This window comes from Propithecus coquereli, unplaced genomic scaffold, assembly GCF_000956105.1.
Source record: "Propithecus coquereli isolate 6110/MARCELLA unplaced genomic scaffold, Pcoq_1.0 Scaffold31, whole genome shotgun sequence".
NCBI classification, from domain to species: Eukaryota; Metazoa; Chordata; class Mammalia; order Primates; family Indriidae; genus Propithecus; species Propithecus coquereli.
In genome coordinates this window covers 4,671,920-4,695,537 of record NW_012148730.1, presented here as the reverse complement: position 1 = coordinate 4,695,537, position 23,618 = coordinate 4,671,920, and the positions used below count along the sequence as shown (strand labels likewise).

Here is a 23,618-nt window from a genome sequence, read left to right as displayed (position 1 = left end):
GAGATCCTTCCATTGGAAGTGTGTAGTCTTAATTAAGAAGACAAAAAGTTACAGAAAAGAGAGAAGAAGAGTAGAGTTGGGTATCAAGATGGAGATCAGTGTCCATGAGTTTCTCAGTGTTGTTGACTAGGTGGCAGGCAATTGTGGGCATTTTGAGAGCTGGGAGGAAGCATGGTGGAGACTCATCAAATGTGAATCCATGCATGAGGTGTGAAAGCCTATGGAAGATGTGAGTGAGATGTGGTCAAAAAGTGATTTATAGAACTTTAAATATGTCTGATTAGAACATTGTAATCTTCCTTTCCACTGGAAGAGAGATGATATAGAACATTTCATTGCCATTGTGCGATACATATATAGTGTAGAGGTATTTCATGCATGTGTGACTAGAGATACATACCATTGGATCCAGAGATCTTACCTGTAAGAAAACTATTGAAGAGTCCCATGGGTAAAATTAGTCACACTGGAAATTACAAACAACTTTAAAAAGATATGTAGTCTTTCTGTAAAGTTTTTATTTCATATCAACTTAGCACAATGGCAACCCTCCCCCCTTTTAAAACTACTAAGTAACAACAGTGAAGTATATTTATCTGGCATGCAAATTTATATACATTCATCAAGGAGAAATATTTTAGAATGTAATTATTCAGAAGAATAATGGGATAAAGCAAACAAAAGATTATTTCTATAATCTAGATGTGATCAGCTGAGCTCAGAATTAAGTAAAGATATCATGAAAACCAAGCAGCCAGAGAATTATATCTTTCAGGCTGAATCCATAAAAACTACCACGTATCAAGGCTCCATTTTGAGGGAATTGGAGATGAGAAGGCAAAGGCTGTGATAAGAAACAATGGGTTTTTTTTAATTGTAAAGGAGAAAATAGACATGATTATATGTTAAAGAGACAGTCATTTCGTAAACATTAAGTGACATGACAAAAAAGTTATTGAAGCCTATGTGTTTAAAGAGTGGAGATCAGCCTTAGCTCTGCTGCCTAGTTTTATGACCTAGTTCTGTTCCTTTATCTCTTCATGCCTCGGTTACCTCATCCATAATACAGGATAATGGCATTTACCTACTATAGTTTCAGTGAAGATTAAATGAGAAAACTAAATACAGTACATAACACAGAGCCTAGAATATACTTGCCACCGCTCATTGAAGAATCTGGAAAAAGCTTAAAAGAAATAGTCCCCGCCCTTAAGAAGTTTTCGTTTTTGTCAGAGAGATGAAATAAAGCTGAACCCGCAAACAGTAAACTGTGTACTGATACATAATAAAGATTATTTGTTCTGTCGAACTGTCTAAATGGGGAAATCAACGAGGTCTGGTAAAATGACAGAAGGTTTCATGGAGAAGGCTAAATAGAGTTTCAGGACGTATCAGTGGAGCTACACCCTGAAGGATGCGTAACATTTGGCTGAGCAGAGACGAAACCATTCAAGTAAAAAGGAATAACATCAATGGTAGTGCACATCAGCACATGAGGCAGCAGGCTTTATATAGGATATGTTTAATAACATCGAAACAATTTCAGAGGATGGGTCCTAAGTTCAAGTCCCGGCTGCACAGTTTACAAGCCATATAATCTCTTTCTGTGCCTCAGTTTCCCCATTTATAAAATGGAATAATGTTTGTACCTGCCTTCTTGTCATGGGGGCTAAATGAGGTACCCCAGAGACTGGTGTTATTTATACTCTAGTCTATTTATCAATTATATATTGATGCCTTTTGGCCTTTTACCACATAATAGTCAAACATTCAGTTAGTATTTTCTGTTGCCATTTTAGAGGAAGGTTTGATTTGGAAAACTGTTGGAAAGGTAGGACGGAGCCAGACTGTGAAGAGCCTTCAAACAGTCAGACTGGGGAGTTGTGCCATGATGAGGTAGGAGGGCTAAGGTTATTATGGGAATTCGTTCAGGAATTACCGAGGAGTAAGTCAGAAGCACAAGAAAGGAGAGGTGACTACGAGGAGGATGTAGCCAGAAAAGAACAGTGAAAGGTGATGAAAAAGAGTTAGCTCATACCTGATTCTCTCTTCAAAGAAGGAGTTTAAACCTGTGGCAGTTTAAGAAGGTAGTAACAGGAAGGAAAAATGTCATAAAAACATAAAAAAAGGCAGTGTAAGTTGCAAGCAACAGATTCACTGATGGACAAGAGACTTCTTTTTTAAAGAACAGCACAGTTTTACCAATGGATAATTATATACTGATGTCTTTTGGCATATTAGGTTATTTCATTCATCTAACCAACATTTATTACACCATTTCCCAAATAATTGTAATTAGAGCATGCACAGTAATACGCCATTTATTTAAATGTAAAATTGAGAAAGTTAATTTAATTGCAGCAAAAAGATGGGCTAAATCAATAAATGTACTCTAAAATGTGTGCAACAGTATGCAAACTATGTAACCTTTGGTTGTACTGGTATAGATGATAATTAACTTCGGGACTGCTAAAAAAAGATTAATTCTGTAGGTAGAGAATGAAAGCTTACTAAATATTTGTAAATAAATCTCTTCCTTTTCATGTTTCTGGTAGTCAGCAAATTAACTGCAAGGACTTGGAGGAAGCAATAGGAAAAAAATACATAAAAATGGATGTTTTGGCCAGGCACAGTGGCTCAGGCCTGTAATCCTAGCATTCTGGGAGGCTGAGGCAGGAGTATTGCTTGAGGCCAGGAGTTCGAGACCAGCCTGAGCAAGAGCAAGAGCCCGTCTCCTATCTCTACTAAAAATAGAAAAATTAGTCGGCCTCGAGGCATGTGCCTGTAGTCTCAGCTACTCGGGAGGCTGAGTCAGGAGGATCACTTGAGCCCAGGAGTTTGAGGTGGCGATGAGCTATGATGACGCCACTGCACTCTTAGCCCAGCAACAGAGGGAGACTCTGTCTCAAAAAAAAAAAAAAAAAAAAGTGTTTTGAAATTACACACTACAAGTATGATTCTAATGTAGATATTATTTAATCAGGAATAGTTTTGCTCCTCCTTATATAAGATTACATGGAAATTAGAATTGCCTATTTACTTCTAGTATGATGGTAAAGAGTGAGCTACCTTAGATTTGATGATAAATCAGTCTTTAGAGAGTGGATTAGCAAATTTTACCAAATAAACCTAAACATTTAAACTCTATTAGTAGTGGTTGATATTGATAGCAATTTTGTTGTTCTCTGTTTTCCAAGTTTTAAAATAATTACATCTTATAAGTTGAATGAATTTATTTCACATTATATAATTTTGGTCTGAATAGGTCAAAACTATGTTTTCTAATGTCATACCCCAGACATTCTATTATAGTCACCAAAATTATCGATTAGAAAACCCAAAAATAAATGGAATTGATCCAAGTAGTATCAAAGCACCCCAACAATATAAATTACTGAGACAATATAGGTACCACCATTCCGGCATAATTTACAAATGCTAATGAACAGGTCATAGATGCTAGTGCAAAGTTAAACAAGTTTATAAACTCATATAATAATGATTCTCTTCTAGGAGAGAATCATCATCCTAGTAAATCCTTTTCTATGAAGAGAAAAAGAATATCTGGCTGTTATTATGTTTATTAAATTACCTTGTTTCCTACATTAGCAAACATTTTAAGAAATCTGTGTTTATTCAAAATGAGAAATTTTTCTCTTTGTTCTCTAGGTTTGTTGTTTCAGTGGAGATTTGGGATTTGTTTTCCCAAATAAAATTATTCAGTACAATAAAGATTTACCCAGGTCTTTGGAGCTTTGAGCACATTAAGGTATTTGGTATAAATTTAGGACTTTGTTATTTTAATGAAACATCTTTAGGTCCCTGTTAGGGCAACATCACACCAAGCTGCTGCCATTCATTCAATAAACATTTGTTGAATTTCTACATCCAAGCACTGGGTTAAGGCATTGAGATGCACAGAAGAGCCACTCCCAATGTAGCAATCATCAAATGATAAATCACACCCTGCTGGGTGAATCTGCTGACCCCCAATGACATCTCCATCATTGGTTTAGCTTTAGGTTGAAATGAGTTCAACTCCTTTTCCTTTGGAGCCAGACAAACCTGAGTTCAAATCCTGGTTCAGTCCCCTACACAGTGTATCCTTGGGCAATTCACCTAACCTCTCTGATCTTCAGCTGCCTCCCCTATAAGACAGGGAAAAGAATGGCATCTACTTCATAGGATTTTCATAAGAACTAAATGAGAGGATACACGCTAATCTCTTAGCACTTGCCTGGCACATGGTTGGCACTTACTAAGTGCTAAATATTGTTACCCTTTAATATTAATAGTTATTTTGGTGACTATATCAAGGAAAACTATCGACAGCAGTAATCATTACAATAAAATCTTGATCGACTAACCTAGGGGAAGAGGTGTTTTGATTAATGTGATTTTATAATTATATAGAAAGCCATTTGTGCATGAGTCTTTATCATCTGTAATCTATTAGTCCACAACCCTCCTCTCGCCCTCCCAACCATTTTTCCCTGACCCTCGTTAGTATTCTTGGCTTTACATTTTACACAAGTGAGAGCGTGCAGCATATGGTGCTTAAATATAATTTTGAACATATAGCCAGCACACAATATGTATTTACTAGTAGATCATTAAGATTTTGCTATTGTCTCTGGGCCACTATTCAGAGCATCAATGATCAGCGCACACTAGTATCGCAATGTGCTTAATCTGTACTATTTCCAGAATACGCTCTAGATTAATTGAAGCTTCTAGTTATTTTTTCCTGTAGCCTATTTGAGCCACTTATAACTAGTCATTTTTTTCTGACCTCATACTAAAATAATTACACTTCTGGCATCAGTACACTGGAAATAAGTGCTAAACTCTCATTCTATCTGCCTTAGCAGTAAAACAAATTTCTACATCCACTAAAAATATTCTTTTAAATGAGGGACAAAAATAAATATGTGAAACAAGATAGGTAATATACTTTAGATCTCATTAAGAGATCTTACATTCTAAATGCAGCAACTCAGATTTGCAAAAACTGTAAGAGCTGTCTTCAGTGTGCTGAGCATTTAACAAGATTTCCTCAATTCCTATGCAGAAGATGAGTAATGCTGGCAGTTACAAATTTGGCTTTTCTCAACAAGCAATGTATGCTTGTTGCCATGTATGCCTTATGCAACTTTACTAGGCAGAAATCCATGAAGATATGGAAGCAGGTGGGTGAAAACAAGAAAATTTACTACATAAGAAATGACCAAAACACATTGTAGGTGGCCTAATCACTTATTACAAACATGCTTTGGTTCCATATTTTAATATTCTAATTCTTCTCATAGAAGAGTGTCAAATGAGTAGCAGCTGTAATATACCCACATTGCAATTAATTTGACTCTGTTCTCAGTCAAATGCCCTTAGATTCATGTCAGTAATTACACCTAACAGATTCACAGAACCAACAAACTGCACTGAACCCAACTGAGTCTCTAATGACTTTTTTTTTTTAATTATATTTGTTCCACCCACTTTGAATCCCTGAGCCCTTGGGCTGCTTCAGAATCAGGACAAAATCTATTGTTACAGTAAATGTACAAAAGGATTATTGTGGATGAAAACCTTTCAGTGATTTTTAATTTAATTCTACAAGTATTTATTGAGTACCCACAGTGTGCTGAGCAGGGGTGACACACCCTAATCACAGTATTGTTGTCTGATAACTCAGCACCATTAACCTACTTAAGGGGTTATTAACTATCAACCTTTCTCCTCTCTCATGTGTGTCTCTTCTGTAAGAAATAATGCCTCATGCTGCATGTGGTCCCACATGTGTATGTGTGTATGTGTACACTCACACAGGACTATATGCAGCATGTAACATATAGATTTCATATTTTTATGTCATAAAATGTTCCTTCTTCATGAATAGTCAATCCTCAATCCTCATTTACACTCTTCGTACATGAACAATCTATAAAGCATATGATATCCTGACTAGTTAGTGGGAATAAATGAAAAACAAAACATATCTTAGTTTAAAAAAGCAGTTATGCCTTTGTTAAAATGGCATTAGAGAAACATTAAAACCTAAACTTAGAATTCCTGCTTGTCATCTAAATCAACAGTGGGTTTCATATGCTATTTCATAATAGCTCAGAAAATGATGGTACGATTCATTTGGGAATCAAAAATAATTATCCTTTTAAATATGCAGTTAACTATGGATAGCATAATACTTTTATTTGTTTGAACCAGTACTGGAATCTACTTTAAACGTACACTGTTTAAAAAAAAAAGAAAAGTTCTCTCTCTCTCAGAGTAGATGTCTCAGAGCACCTGAATTTGATTTAGCCATTTCTATTTGCTGAGCCCAGGACAAGGTTGCCCAGGAATTATTTGGAGCATCATTAAATAGGATGGATGCTTATAGGTCTAAGAAGACTCAGGCATAACCCTGCTGAGGATTGGACAGGGTCCAGGAGGTTCTTTTTAGAGCTGTGTAGTTCTGTAGTATAAAACAATTGCATTGTCAGAGTATGCTGGATTAGGCTGTGTTGTAATCTGAAAATCATAATCTTGTTTTGTTTGGGTGTTTAGTTCCTCATTTTTATAATGTAATTGCCACCCCAATTTTTAAGCTAAAAAATTTATGCAGTTGAGTGTTTGAAGTTGAAGTTTTCCAAATTTTTTGTTGATCTCACCAATATCTATGCATTCTTGGTTGAGTTGCTACCTTGTCTGATTTTCTAGAACAGTATTTCTGTGAAAGGAAAATGTGTTCCCTCTAGTCCTCTTTTGTCAAAAACCCTTTGCACTTGCTTTCTTTTGCCAATTGAACCTTTTTTGAAATGCATCAGTGGGGAGAGCTTGCCTAGCCTTTGCTAGACAGGAGTAGCTGTAGGTGCATTTAAACAATCCAACTTGAAAAGGGGATTTCTGTCTTTTTATTTGAAAACAATTGAAAATGAAAAGTGTATGTCTCAGGACAGAGTGCTTAACCGACCTCGTTCTACTGAACTTCAGTGCGGTATATGAAACTGCCTCCCCTGTGTCTTCCCCAGTGTTTTAAAAAGATGCTTTACTTGTTCGAGGCAACTGGTTCTGAGTCGGAGCTCTATCCAGCATAACCAGAATCTGTTATGTTGTTAAGTCTTGTTATATCATTCTTTGCATCTCTTTTTCTTCTCTCAGAGAGTCAATACAGCTTTGTTCTAAGGGTTATCTGATCGTATTTTGAGGGGAAATCAAGATTGAGCAATAGAGATGGACTATGGTTACATTAGGCTTTAAATGTAACCACACTCCTTCCCCCGCAGAACATTCACATGCAGCCTGTACTTTTAAATAATCCTGTAAGCTCCTGTGGCTAAAGCACGTAGAAAGCAATCATTTGCACTTGAGTAACCATGACAGTAGATGAAATCCCCAAAAGATACCTCTCCCCCCATGGGTGGAAATCAGGGTGGGGACAAGGGGGTGGCAGTGTAGTTTTCAGCCTATACTCCCTATCCTCTCTCTCCTTTTAAGACCCTAGAGGAACAAAATAAACATCCTCACAAGAAAATGAATGGGGTTTCCCTTTTAAAATCACAGATAATTATAACCTCAGGAAAAGATGTACCCTGGACTTTAGTAGTTAACACTTCTTCTGAAGGATGCGATTCTTTGAAGACAAAGTAACTGAGGACTAAACGGACGCTTGCATGCCACAGTAAAACCAGAAGACTGTATTATCAAGGAGCCATCTCAAAACTACTCAGACAGTAGCATGTCTTAAAGGAAAAAAATGTATTATTTAAATGGAAAACAGGACCATATGCCAGGATTTGTTTGTTTATTTTTCTGTTGTGTTTGTTGTCATGTGTTTCTGTTGTTGTTGGTTTTTGAGTGGGGAAATAAGAAGCTAGTTGTTTGTCTCACACATATGGTAGGGAAAGGAAACCTTTCTGTGGAAGGTAGCCATCTCTAAATCTCTGATATTCAAGGAATACCAGGTGTCAGCTCACCAAGTATAAGTCCTTTGTTAGAAGCTTTTCTTTTTTTTTTTTTTTTTGGGACTGTGGACAGTTTCAGAAACTAGTTTCTGATTTCCATGTAATGCTTTTATATGATATTCATCCATAAAACCCTTTGGATTTTATGAGTTGATGATGCCTTTTTATCATTCTGCTGCACCTCTCTCCCCTCCTCCTTTGGGATTGTTGCACTGTCGCACTCCACCTGATGCATTGCTTCCTGGTGGGTGACATCATGATTTGCGAGCAATCTGATATATAAATAAGATGGTGAGAACTGCCTCAGCAATTCAGTTTCTATTTGAAAGGAATTAAACAGCCTCTTTCTGTTTTCTTACATTTTCCTCTATTTTGTGTTCTCGCAATTATATTAGGCACTAGAGAAGGGCCTCTTTTTCTCTTTCGCTCCATTTCTGAAAAACATTTGGTTGATTTGAAATCTTCTTGGAAGTGTAATGCCCCCAAATGTTATAATATACCTCTCATACTGTATATATTTTGCTCATCCCAGGATGTGGAGTTCAGCGATAGCTAATAACTAACTACTAATTTTCTAGGAGCAACCTAGGAATATAGATGCTTCAGGCACTACGTGTTTATTTTCACTGATATTAAAAGAGTGTTTATCTTAGAAGAGTGATAAGACAGAATGCATCAAACTTGGACCTTAATTCTTGACTGTGTAGTCATTGTATATTCGTAAGTGTTTTGTGTGCTTTGGTAGGTATGGAAATACGTGTGAGATCAATACAACTTTACCTCAATATATTTAAAAGTGTATATGGATGTGATTTTACTGCCTAAACTCATTAGTAAAAATGCCTTTTAAATATAGCAAAGGTTATAGTATATACAATGTATACATGCTATATGTAATATCCACATATTATTAGGTAGGCTTTAGCAAATAGCTGTATCTGTTAACAGTGTAACTGACTTATCATGACTCATTTTTTTTAAATTCCACTGAAGTATAAAGCTAGTTAGAAAGGCATATAGTATAGATATCAGGGTCTTGCATTACCCACCTTAGAACAAGACAGTAGGATAATTATTTTCATTCAGTTACTGTCCCTTTATACTTACCCACATATTACTCTTCATTCTTTTTTTGCATTTCAGACCATCCATTTGGAATTAACTCTTTCTGCCTGAAATACATCTTTTAGAATTTCTGTTGGGTGACAATGGCAAACTATTTGGGCAAAGCCTCTTTAGGAACTTTCTGGGCCAAAGTCAGACTCAAGCCTTGTTCTGCCCTACTCCCAACGCATGAGACCTTTGCCCTTCTTAACCTCATAGAACCTTTCATTCCTATTGTCCCATGTCATCAAAATTATTCTCATGTGTTCTGACTTACTGCTTTAGCTGATTCTCCCCCATCCCTTAATTTACCTGGTTTAATTTTCTGATTTAGGGCTTTACCCCTCGACCAAATCCAAACTTCATAGAACAAATCCATTTATTAAAGGGATTTATTCTGAAAAATTTGGATTCAGTCAAAAGGACACACTCAAGGATCCAGAAGGCCACATGTGGCCCCAAGGCCACAGGTTCCCCACCCCTGGATCAGTCTCAGTTTCAGGTCATAACCTCCTGGCTTTTTCCTGGCTACCCCAGCCCCACTCCGCCCACTCCACCCCTGTTGCTAGCTGACGGGCCAATGCATTGCCATCCTTCAGCCTGAGTTTCTTCATTTGAAAGAACAATGCTGTTCTGCCTTGACACTGAAGCACCTTGGCAGGTGCCTCAGGAACCCTACTATTGTGGTCTAGTACTTAAGATTCTTGTCTTGGCATTCTGCAGCGTCAGCATAACCTGGGAATGTCTTAGAAATGCAAAGTTTCCAGCTTCACTATAGACCTACTGAATAAGAAACTTGGTGAGGATAGAGGGACAGCAATCCATTTTTTAACAAGCTCTCCAGGTGATTCTGATGCACACTAAAGTTTAAGAACCCTGGAGTCCAATGACTCATCTTCTTATTTTACAAGTATGGTAACTGAGACACAAACAGCACTTCCTCGAGGTCATAAAGCTAGTTTAGTGCTAAATAGTAGAGCCTATCTCAGCCCACTGCTCTTTCCACTATGCTATTCTATGTTACTTGTGCTTAAAATTGTTTTAGTTAAGTATTTAAATGGAGTCATGACATTATTGTACATTTAAAATGAAAGGCTTATCCTCCAAGATTTTATATTCCTATAATTTTTGAATCTTCTGCCAGTGACAGTATCAATCAGAATCAAGTAGCTTTCAATGCCACGGTGGGAGGATACCCTTGGCATTGGTCTCTTTACAAGGAACTCAACAGCCTTTGTGTTGGCCAGTATGGCTTTGATTGATGTATAATACCATGTTTTATAAAACTACAACATACCAAAGTAAACTCAACAACTGATTTACTAAGGAATGGTCATTTGCATTCTGTATGTATATGTGTATGTAGATGTATTTAATTCATAAAATGAATTACAAGGGAACTGCTTAAGTAGCGAAGACTGTGGTATATTAAAATAGAATTTTTTGGTAGCGGGAAGGAGGTAGATAATGAATTGTATAACTATTCAGGAACATGTCTATTGAATAATTTTACCTTCAGTTAGTGGACTAGTATAGTATTAGTATACTTATTCAATAATTATCCTTATTTCTGTGTACTTTAAGGGATTTTGTTCTCCCTTGACGGATGCTGTCATATATTCTTCAGATAGCAAATAAACATATGTAGGAGTTTCCATTTATTTTAGTTTGACATGTTTGCCCCAAATATCCTCATGGATCTGAACTTAGAGAAAGGAAATCCAAAGCGACTATTTCAATCTTTCCTGCTTTCAATTTTATTGTTAACAACCAAACATTTCTTTTCAGTGATAAGGAATTGGAGCTTTGAGACCATTTTCTTACTAAACCATGCTCGTGTGAATTGAAAAAGTTAGTACAGCCTTTAAAGGAAGTGACTTAACCACTGGGAAATTCTCGCTTGATATGAGTTTATAAATGCAAAAGAAAAGAAAATAGCATTAAGAAATTATCAGGAATAGTATGTACTACATCATTTTGAAGACCTTGTAATCTTTTTCAAATGTTAATAAGAAACTTATGAAAAATAGGCAGTCAAGATAGTTTATTATGTTACAGATGGATTTTGTTTTAGCAGAACTGGCTACATAATTTGTGGGGCTCCCTGCAAAATGAAAATGTGAGGCCTCTTGTTCAGAGATTATTAAGAATTCCAAGATGGCAGCAGAGGAGCATTAAACCTAGTATGGAACCTAGCATTAAACCCTATGTGACTGCGTGAGTTGAATGGCCATGAAGCCTCTTTTACCTAAGTGATTCCATTAAGGAGAGAGTCAAAATTTACACCACTTTGTTCCTGGAACAAAACGAATGTTTTGACTTGAATAAAAGTGAGACTCTTTTAACAAGAAGCCACTTCTAAAAAAGGCTCTTTCTGCAAGTGACCTCTTTTATTTATTTCAAAATGTCTTTTTCTATCAATTCCAACCTGATCTTTGTAGCAAATAAAAAAGAGAGCTTTTCCCATGAGAACTTCTGTCAAGAAGTAATCTTCTTCAGCCCTCTTCTGATATATTAAGAAATAGTTCTCATCTCTCTTAAAGTAGGTTTGAACCTTTTTCTCTGATGAATGCTTTAACATACTCTGAGCAAACAGCTTCGAATTTCTCACATATTTTGTCAACGAGATTCCCATTTCGCTTTTTTAATCCCTAGTGGCCTGAGGTATCATATCTGCAGATCGTTTACACCACATTCTCTACAAGTAATGGAATAGGACAGCATTTCATTTTGCAGCATATCTTTGGGTCTGTTTGCACTCGATGTGGAGTTCACTTTGAGTAATGTCAATCCTTTGAATTTGTTTTCTGTAATTTGGTTTTCATAAAACATTAGGATTCCCTCTAGGTTATCCAGTCCAGTTCTCTGCCTCTTCATATGCCTGCAAGTAAGTCTGTAAGACAAATGGTTAAACAGCATGTTTGTAAACATCCCAGGAGAGGAAAAGTGTAATAGCACAGATAATCCTTAAATAATGAGGGATGTCCAGGGAAACACCAACTGCACTTATAAACCTCACAAGTTTCATTCTTCTTGAATGCAAGCATTATGTTCTGCCTTTTTTTTTTTTTTTTTTTTTTTTTTTTAGACAGAGTCTCGCTTTTGTTGCCCGGGCTAGAGTGAGTGCCGTGGCGTCAGCCTAGCTCACAGCAACCTCAAACTCCTGGGCTCAAGCGATCCTTCTGCCTCAGCCTCCCGAGTAGCTGGGACTACAGGCACGCGCCACCGTGCCCAGCTAATTTTTTTCTATTTTTAGTTGTTTGGCCAATTTCTTTCTATTTATAGTAGAGACGGGGTCTCGCTCTTGCTCAGGCTGGTCTCGAACTCCTGAGCTCAAACAATCCGCCCGCCTCGGCCTCCCAGAGTGCTAGGATTACAGGCGTGAGCCACTGCGCCAGGCCATATTCTGCTTTTTATTGCAATTATTTGATGTGTCTTATTCCTTTACTTCAAAGTGTTTTATTTATAATTATATTCTTGTTGAGAAAATAGAAAGAAGACTTTTTTAATCAACATATTCCATTGTGTAAAACTCCTGAAAACTTTCTCATCACATTTGTCAGCCCTCTCTGATACAGATAGACCTCAGTTAATCATTGTTGTTGTTTACCTTTCTTTTTTCTATAATGAAAAACTATTGAATTATTCAGTTTTTCTTAAAAGTTCAATGATTTTTATATTCCAGGTGCTCTTTAGTATTCAATATATGCACAGCAGGCTCAGAGTGTCTCTCACTGGTCCACTAGCTCTAATATTTATTAGAATAATTTTATTTACTGTATGTTTGTATCATATTGGAAACGTTAGAATAAAAAATTGAATTTTGAATGTGAAAGGTCCTTTCTTCTTTTATCAAAAGGAAAAATGCATTCTCTGACATTAATAAAAGTAATGCTGACGATCTCTTTCTTACAGGAAACTCACTAAAATGACAAAGAGCATGAAAAATGTATTTAGGTATTTGTTAGAACCGAGTTGGTTGGTTTGTTCTCCTATCTGATAAATTCTAATACACAAAAATGAAATTATAATTAATAAGAGTGCAAATGTGGCAGATATATTGATATTCTAGGTAATATTGAAGCAACTCTCATTATTTCATGTGTTTACGATGGAAAAAAAACACCGAATTTAACTCTTTTGCAAATATTGCTGAATTTTCCTCTGAAAAACGCTGTAATGAGTGGATTTATTTATTCAGTTCTCAGTGAGGTACTGGTCGAATCAAGGTTTTGAAAAAATAAACGAGTATTCTCTAAGTATATTAACTAATCTATAAAGGTTTGACATTCATTAATGCTTGCCGAGGGAAAAAAAAATGAGTTCCAGAGATTGTGTTTTGCTCAGTACCGCATAACTTACTTTCACAAGCCCTACTTAAGCTTTGATTTCTAAATATCTCCCCAGTGAAATCATACCTCAAAGACGTTTCATTAAAATGACAAGATAAGCTGCCTTGCATCCCTATGCTGGAGTAGGGGCAAGAGACAGAGTTCTAACAGATATTGGAAAACTGTTCCTAAGCTTTAGGAAAAGAAATGCAAATTCTTGACTGCAGTGAAAAATTGGCACCACCTCCATTGTGAAGATAATAGCCAGAAGGGTGGGCAAACTGTGTGCCAAGCCTTAGCTTGTCTTGATTTTGTTCTCATGGTTGTATTGATGACTCATGCAGAATTAAAGCATGGAGGTTGGAGTTGTGGAATATGGGAACTATGAGAAAGACTGTGCTTTCCAAGTAATGCAATTTAGAAAATATTTTTAAATGCATATTTTCATCGTCATTGTCTCCTGTATCGTGCAGTCTTCTGCTTTTCTTTGTCTACCCCTTTCTATTATATTTGCAAATATTTTCTCAGAGACTGGTAGTACTTCAAATGGCTCCATTATATCTCTAAATATTAGTTCAAGCCATGTGAAATTGTTGCTATTTGACCATTTTTGACCTACAAAAATGGCAATCTTATATGGTTCAATCTAATAAAAAATACATAATTCCCAAACAGAAAGGTAATATCGTACCATTACTTAACTATTTTTTTGTTGTGGATAAAACTCAAATTCTACCTTAGTTGGTCATTGACTGGCTGACATTTAGAATAATTTTCGTGAAGATTCTTGGCATTTAAAGAGAACTTTTAAATAGGAAAAACATCTCCCTGTGCATGTAGGGCCACCCTCAAAAACAGGCCTTAATGAAATAACCTGCGTAAGTAGCCTGGTCTCCTGTGGAGATAGCCCTCCTGTTTCAATAGCATTTCTTCAGAGAAAATGCAGTATAGTTGATTAATTTACCATTGTCTTTATTTTTGTTCCAAATGAATATGCCCTGGTCATTCTATTGAATAGATCAAGAGATACCTAAACATTTGTACCTGCATAATATGCAAAAATAAAAAAAAAAGAAATAAATGTGAGTTATATGTATATTTAACAAAGATTAATAAAAACAAGTAAGAACATTAAAAAAAAAGAGAGATGCTGTAATGTCTTAGATTGAGCTGAATGTTGACAAGATTTCATCGGCTGCCAGTTTCCAAATCATATCTGAAAAGTGGATGATTAATTCCATCCAGCACATGTTGATTCCTCCAGTTTTGACCCTGAGGTGGAAGCGACCTCTTCCCTACTTCACTCCCCAATTCAGGGTGCACCTTAAAATAGCTTCCTCTATCGCGATGGGCCAGGAGATGGGTGAGGACCAATAAAGTACTCTGTGAACCTTAAAAAAAAATAGCTTCCTCTAGACTAGATATAAAGATTTCAGCAATGAATAGATTCTCTAAATATACTTTTCTGTCTTTGTTGAAGACAGTGCTAATGTGAGTGCTTAGTTACTAAAACAAATATAATGATATTTTTAAAACCTCACGAGGTTAGATAATTGCTTTAAAGAAATCATGGTACATTTTTTTTCTTCTTTTTCCTGAAATAGAAAATCATAATCCTGTTGAAGACCCAGGATTCCATATGTCATGAGAACATAAGTAGGGTATTCCTTTTAAAGGATGGGGATAAATTTCCCCTCTACTAAAAATCACTAGCTGCCATAGAAGTGCTCAGTGAAAAATGGTCCTTATCATTTCTTTGTGGACTGCAATTTCCCCCTATTGATATAGGCTATAAATAGGAAATAGACAATCTTGAATGAAATCAGATAGTATGCAAAGATTTCACTGATGAGTTTAGATGAGCAAATCATAAAAAGAACCAAAAATTACCTGGCCCTAAATCTTTGCCAAGGAGCCTTTAGTAACCTCCTCACTCTCTACCCTTTTGGTAATACCACTTTTTAACCCCATTTTTTGGAGAGTAACAGATATTTATTTTTGAAAAAATTTTTTTACTCATCAACAAGAGGAAAAACAGTTAAGAATATCAAAAGTTATTGCTGTTCAGTAGACAAGCCAAATAAATATAGTCCTTAATATCTTTTATTTAATAAAATCAGCAATTCCTCCATTTATGATGTATTTATCTGAGGCAATTTATCAGCATAAGGACTATACTAAAATAAATTGCTTTTCTAAACAGTAGAGCCTTGGCTCCTGCAAATACTTATCTATGCCCAAAGTATAACGTAGAAGTAGGCTGTTCTATTGATTATTGTTCTAAGAACAAAAAATCTATAGTGTTTTTCTGTGTTCTTCAGATATATTACATACCAAACAAGTAGAGATTTTCAAAGACTATTTCATTTTTATTTAATTTGACTGACAAGGCTCTTTGTTAGCTAAGAATTTCCTTAATTTTTAAATTAGCCCACATAGAGGAAAAATACATAATTTACCTATTTGTAGCAGTGTGACCTTAGAAGGATGCCTTACCAGTTCTGTTTTACATGCTACAGTCCATCAAGTAAGTGCCCACTGGTTATATATTGATAGTTTGAAATAGTTAATTAAAAACTATATTAAAAATTTGCCGAGAGTATGATTGAAACAATGCTGATTAACTGTATCTAAGTTCTCCCTACTTTCCTCTCCAGAGCCTACTGTTCGAGACATGGTTAAAACAAACTCAGAGTTGGGAATCTTTTCTAGTGAACCCCCAAGCAAGAAGTTAAGTGCCTACTTGCAAGCCTGTCTCTGACCACAGCTCTATCCACTTTAATAAAATATAGGAATATTTACAAGCAATAGTGACACAACAGTAACTAGATAGCAACATAGTTACTTCATAAAATAGTACATGATATAAAAATCGTAGAAGTTTTTGAATTTAAAAAAAAAATCAAAGAAATGCAAAAGTCAAGTAGACACATCGTCTTAAAATAAAGCACTTATGAAGTTAAGCTCCAAGTAATGACAATCTTTAAATGCCAGTGTTTTCTCTGGTTTTACCAGCTTTTAGCAGGTTATTTAAGCATAATTATCATCTGTGACTTTATTTTAAAAGAACCACATAATGTTCAGAAATTGACATAATTATCTCTCTGAGGTATTGGTGCCTAATTTTGTAATTCTGTACCATTTTCTTCTAACTGATCAACTCTCATGTAATTCAATGACATCCATATTATTTACTCAATAATCTGTAATTATAGACTTCCTCTAATGAAACACCCTATGCTTTATTGCCCTGTGTTCTCAGGAGCTCTGTGGGTTTCAGTTTTTGAAAATTTGAAGTTGGAAAAGCTATTTTTTCCCAGATGAACGTTATAAATTAGTGAAGAGGTTAATCAGTGTTGCCTTAATTGTTTGAAACACCAAAAGGCAATACCACCTAATATACAATTATCATGTTACTAATAATGTATCTTCTTTTTTAATTTAAAGGTTAAATTCAATTAAATAGTAGTAGCAGTATGTTAAATTTACTGTGAGTATCTGCCTTAGGGAGTTGTTTATTTATTTATTTTGAAATTAAATTTTTTTCTATTGGAGACCAACTTCTTTTTATTTAGTAAAGTATTTAATTAAGTTCTATCTGAATTTTAATTATTTAATAGACCAGAATATCATTAATATATATTTGTATAAATTGTCTACCTGAGCTTAGATCATTTAAGTTTCCAAAGTATTCACTCTAGGAATTTGACCCCTTGAATAGATCCGGTGAGCTAAAGTATATTCATGTAATAATCTTTCTAAACTCTACATCCATTTAAACTTGTTAAGTGTAAAGTATCTGGTTGGTTTTTTTTTTTTTTCTTTTTTTTAGAATTTACGTTAATCTTTTATTTCCTAAATTAGGCACACGAGAGAAGATGTATAGGTATGAACGCTCAGGGTATGTACAAAATGATAAAGAGAAGTAGACTAGCAGGTATAGTTGGAGAATCCAAAGAAAAATTTGGGAGTAATTGATGAGATCCTTGTAGTTTGGATTTGATATGATGAGCATTGAATCTTAGAAAATGGGATAATCTGATTAAAGTTATAATTCAATAATGGGAGAGACTAGAAAAAACAGGGAATTAAACAAGCTGATTCATGTGGTAGTAATCCAGGTTAAGGGATGAGTGATAAACTTGGGGAGGAAACTCTGATTCTGAGATATTTTGCCTGTGAAGAAGTAGTACAGCTTAGTCACTGAATTTGGAGATGAAGATAAAATATCAAAGGTTCCAAACTCAAGGTATAATCAGAAATGAGGCAATTGGGATGAGAAGTTATTAGGGATGCGGCTGGGTGGGGAATTTATGGATGATTAAATCAGTCTTAACATAGGGAGTCTGAGATGATGAGAAATCTTATAAATAACATTATTTAGGGATAGCTGATAATTTGGGCCTGAAATGGGAATGAGAGTTAATAGGGGGGATACAAGTTAAGGTATTGCCACCATAGAAGCCAACTATTAATAGAAGCCTTGAAACTGGGATAACTTCCCAGAATCTGAGAAGGCAAAGGCCACAGACTATCTAGTCACACATTGGTATGCTTTCTACATAATTATATTTCAGCAACTTGTTTCAATTTTATTGGGAAATAGCAGTGAGAGTAACAGGAGGATAAATATATTAATATATTCTAGTTGATTAAGAAACAATCCAACCATACTCAGAGTCAGACTGGCTCCCTCCTGGTGCAGATTATTGAACTCCCCTTAAGAAATTATTGAGAGATTTAGATCAAAGCTTGAAGGTAAATCCTTCCCTCTCCCATCTTACTACATCGATATAAATTATAATATTGAGTTATGATAATGCGTATCAGAAATACATGCCTTCAGCTGCTTTTCTGAGGCAAGTTGCAAGGGGCAGCTTCTTATGTATTGCTGACCATGCTTTGTACCATGTGATCCTCCACAGCTTTCACATTGGACGAGAGATTGACTCTTGACCCAAAGACAGCCATCTATAGGCTGTTCTATTTCCTAAGAGATAGATTGTAATACACACTTTTCCCAAAAGGCAGTTCTGTACTGGTTGAATCAATTTGATTCTTTTTCTTGGGGGACTTGGACTGAAAGACACAAAGATGAAGAAATAGTTGGCAAAAGGCAGAAGAGAAAATTAAAACAGATACTAAGAGTGAGTGTACATGAGTAGGTGAGAATGGATATCAAGATACTAAAATAATAACACTAGTGGGTCACTAGGACTATTGTTGTGCCTAGAGGGATAGAGTTGTAGTTATATCTTGAAGGATGTTTCAGTTTTTTGTGAGGCCTGACCACGCAGCTGCTAACACCTATTTCCTCTTCCTCCTTACTTCTGCTTACATCCTCACACTAAATCCTCATCTTTGTTTCTTGCAAGCCATCTAACATGTTAATCATAAGGGTTAGAACAGTAGCCAGTTAAGTAACAGACATTCCCTTTTTTCCTTCTTTTGGCTCCCTTTCCCTACCCACCAGAGGATCTAATTCCACCATGGGAAAGAAGGGGAAGGGAAAGTGAGTGGTGGAACAGATTATGCCTCCTGGGTCCAAAGGACTAACCAGCAATAGAGGAGGGACACATTTTGAAGCATATATAAAATTAATATTTAAACTACAACCAGAAAATTATGGAATCTTCCCAAGATGTCATTATGAGACATGAAAGGAAGATTTGACATTGCATGTCTGGGAGCAATGGTGAAGAAAACCAAAAAACTATTTTAGGTTTATATCTTCACTGAGGTAAGACTTCTCAGTAAACTAGTTGGTTATACATGCCTTTGTTCCCAACTGCTTAAAGCAAAAATATATAATATCATCATGTGAAAAAACAGGTATGATTGCTCCTCAATTTGAAATGGGTGGTTGTAATGAGATCATATAAGTTTACAACAGTGTGTACTCTCTGGGCATTCAAAAAATAAGGTAGCCAGGCAAACACACACATAGTCACATGCGTGACTTCTTGCACTTTAAAAATAAGCAACAGTTAAGTTCTTAGGCAAAAAGTGGGCTGAAGTTGTTACAGTAGTCCTTGCTTATCTGAGGGGGATACATTCCAAAACCCCCAGTGGATACCCGAATCATGGATAGTACCAAACCTGATGTATACTGTTTTTTCCCATACATACATACTTCTGATAAAGTTTAATTTATAAATTAGGCACAGTAAGAGATTAACGATAACTAATAATAAAGAGAACAATTACATAAAATAAGCGTTACTTAAACAAAAGCACCAGGATACCACAACAGTTGATCTGATTACTGAGACCGCTTCTAAGTGATTCACAGACAAGTAGCGGCATATACAGTGTGGAGACACTGGACAGAGGGATGATTGATGTCCCCGGCTGGATGGAGCAGCATGGCATGAGATTTCATCGTGCTACTCAGGATGGTGTGCGATTTAAAATGTATGAATTGTACGGCCGAGCATGGTGGTTCAAGCCTGCAATCCTAGCACTTCGGGAGGCCGAAGAGGGAGGATTGCTTGAGGCCAGGAGTTCAAGACCAGCCTGAGCAATAGCAAGACCCCATCTCTACAAAAAATAGAAAAAGGTTAGCCAGGTGTAGTGGCACGCACCTGTAGTCCCAGCTACTCAGGAGCCGAGGCAAGAAGGTCATTTGAGCCCAGGAGTTTGAGGTCGCGGTGAGCTATGATGATGTCACTGTACTCTAACCCCAGGCAACAACAGAGTAAGACCCTGTGTCAAAAAAACAAAAAAGAAGTTAAAATGGTAAATTTGTACCGTCAAATAGAGGATGAGGGTAGGAAAAAAAAAAAGAAAGGAAAAAAAATATGAATTGTTTATTTCTGGAATTTTCTGTGGAATATTTTCAGACCACAAGATTGACCATGGGTAACTGAAACCAGGAAAGCAAAACTGTACATAGGGGGGACTACCGTATTGCCTTTCTGCAGTTATGCAGTCTTCATTATAGAATCTGATAAGCAAAGGAAGAACAGCACTAGGATTCAGAAGTTGATGACTGTCCGCTTGTTCCCCACACTCCAATTATCGCAATTAAGCGTACCAGTTCCCTCATTTACCACATTTCTAAACTTGGTGGTGGGCTGCCATTATTGCTCTTGTGTGTCAAATTTGTTACAACTGCCTGACCATACTCTCACGAGGGCAGTTCTTGAAAAGGCGCTTCCATCCCGCACTTGCCTTGTGCCTGTGCTAGGCACTGAGGAAGATACAAATATGCATTTGACCTCATGACGGCGCTCTGGAAGCCAAACTATTCCTCCTCCCGTCCCACCCACCACTAGGCGTGTGTTTGTGTTTCTTATGAAGATGGTTAGGCTTATTGTACGGTGTTGTATTCTGCTATGGCAGTCCAGTTGAAGTCCATAGGTAAGGAGCAAGGTCTTTTGTAAAGAAGCTGAATTTCCCCAGTGTTAGTCGGAGGCAGGATCTCAGATAGGAAAGCAAAACTTGAAAAGCAAGGCTCTCACTGGCGTTTGAAAAACTCTCTTCTCTTTTTGTGACTGTTCTTTTGGAACTGGACTTTAAGGACTCTTAAACGTAAATTTATTGTTGAAACCACAAGGGAGTTTCGATCTAGGTCTAGGTGCTTGTTGCACAAAAATCCAATTATTGACACAATAAGCATTGCCAGGGAAGAAAGGAATTTTTTAATATGACAGACATCTTGTCAGGAGAATGGGAGAAGCCGCCTCAAATCTGTCTCCCTGTCTAAGGGAGGTGATGGGCTTTTTAAGGAGAGGCCACGTGCCTTGGGGCAGGTCATAGTGTAACTAACAAGGGGCTACATGCACTGGGGACAGGTCATGGTGTAACAAACAAGGGGCTCTGTGAACTGGGGCAGATCGTGTGCACTGCGGCAGGTCGTCGGGGGTGGTGATTCTTGACATCAGGAATCTTGCTCAGCGGCCTTCGGAATCTCAGCTGCGTTATCTTGCAGAAAATCCACCATTTCTGGAAAACAACTCGAAAAGTTCAAGTAGTTAGTTAAAGGAGATTATAAAGAAACATATCGGGGTTCATGGAGCTGGTTACAACTCCTCCGTTGTTTTTAGTTTCTTCCTCAATCTTGGGGAATCAGGATGTTGATCTATCTGGCTGCTTCCTGCTCAAATGGGATGTAGTTGGGGTATGAGGAAGAACAAAAGTGTCGAGCCTGTAACCAATACTTTTTAGTACATATTTTTGAGTTGCTACCCTCTCCCCACCAAGGTAGCAAAGTATATCAGAAGTACCCATCCCCCTCTGGGATCCTTCCCAGGAAAATATTGGCCTGGTGTTCCTCAGATGGAATCTGCATCCTGAGATTTCCCTAGTTATTCATAAAGAAAATTTTAGGTAGCTAATCCAGCAGTGAGGTAGGTCAGCAGAAGAGGCAATAAATTGAGAGATATTAACTAGAGAGTTGTCTTGCCAGGCATATGAAAATACCCAAAGGACAAGCTAGACATACAGGGTTTATGTTTCCAGATGTCCCAGGTAGTAGGGCTTATACCTCAGTTACCTTTTGGCCAGTAACCATGGCATACCCAGTGTTGCATTGTCCCTGTTGTGTAGCACTGCTTCCATCCCTAAAGAGCTCCTCATCTGGGTTTGACGGGGGCTGATCAGTAAAATCCTGGAGACTAGCATGCACTTGGTCAATAACCTGAATATAATCATAGAATGGGGAACAAGAGTCTGTAGACAGCAAGGTGGCTGAACTTAAGATGGACACCAGCTTCAGAGTTACATTAGGATTGTCTAACAAAGTAGCCTGATATTTACTTATCTGGCCACTCACCAGTAACCAAAGCCTCCCTTTTGTTCTAGTAGGGGTAATATGTAATGCATGGTATGAACAGTCACCAATTGCCCAAGGGTAAACTTTTTCATAAAATATCATGAAATAGCAGCTACCACTCTCAGACAAGTGGGCCATCCTTTTGTTAGCACATCCAATTGCTCAGAGAAATAAGATACAGGTTGCTTATGATCCCTCAAAGTTTGTTTGTTTCAATACCCTGAGTCTAATTCCTTGCCTTTCTTGGATGAACAAATCAAAAGTCTTATATAAATCCAGGGGGCCCAATGCGGGGGCAGTCATTAATTTTTAACAGTCAGGAAAGCCTTGTGGCATTCCCTGGTCCAAGTAAGTAGTTCTTTTTCTTCCCGTTTTAAGGCTCTATAGAGGGGTTTTGCTATTAGCCTGAAGTTAGGAATCTAAATCCGTTAAAACCCAGCCATACCCAAGAATCCTCACAACTGCTTGTGGGTGGTACGGATTGCTGTTGGATTTACAGCCTCTCTCCAATCTGGAAGGAGGTTCCAAATTTTGAGAGACAATTCAAACCCCAAGTGTTTGGCAGTGGGAGGTGAGATCTGAGCTACTGTTGTTTTTTTTGAGATGCTTTATATCCTTTGTTAGCCAGTAAATTTAGTATAATTACAGCCTGTTGCCTTGATTCAGCTTCAGTCTCACTGGCCATGAGGGTATTGTCTACATACTGTAAAGTCATTTTCTTGGCTAAAATTATTTCCCTCAAATCTCTGGCTAGGATTTTCTGAAGATTGTTGGGGCTTCCCATTCAAAAGCAAGTAGTACTTCGGATTTGGGGGCAAGAGGAATGCAAAAGAAAGCATCTTTTAAATCTATTACTGAAAATCAGTCAAAATTTCCAGATAAGAATATCCCCTACTGTTTGGCTTATTGCCCTTAGATCTTGAATAAACCAGTATTTCTGGGTTCCAGCATTTTTCTTTTTGACTGACAGAATGGGGGTATAATAAGGCATGTCTGACCTCCCTTCCCTTCATGGCCAGAAACTCGGTTTTAATTTTCTTTCCTTGGGGTCCCCTTGGCCGAGAGGGGATCTGTTCAGTTGGCTAGGGACATGCCTAAGATTTTATTTTAGTTTACATTTCTATATTTTGATCAAGATTTGCCAGAGGCAACATTAATGGCTGAACTTTTATTTTGTTCTGCTGTTGCCAGAGTGGTGTGGCTACCTACCCCAGTTCCATCCTGTCTCTTGGTGGGACCCTGTGCCCAAAGGACTTAAAGTCAAAAGACTTACAGCCAATTAAATGTTCTGGGCCAGATGGGAATAGAGGTGGACAGGCATTTATCAAACTTAAAAACCTTTTAAGCAACATAAGAGCAAAAAAAAAAACCAAACGCTAAAAGCAAGATTATAAAATTAACTTATCTATTAGCATCGAGCTACTGTCAGACTCATAGGTATTCGCT

The 23,618-nt window shown here is 37.0% G+C and overlaps 1 protein-coding gene across 1 annotated transcript in view; it reads left to right on the top strand.

The window, feature by feature from the left end:
- Window positions 1-23,618, top strand: part of DIAPH2 (diaphanous-related formin 2) — a 914,924-nt gene that overhangs the window by 728,227 nt on the left and 163,079 nt on the right. Inside the window, exon 24 of the mRNA XM_012650030.1 lies at window positions 2,903-2,927. Within this exon, the coding sequence (XP_012505484.1) occupies window positions 2,903-2,927 (25 nt within the window). The remainder of the gene's footprint in view (window positions 1-2,902; window positions 2,928-23,618) is intronic.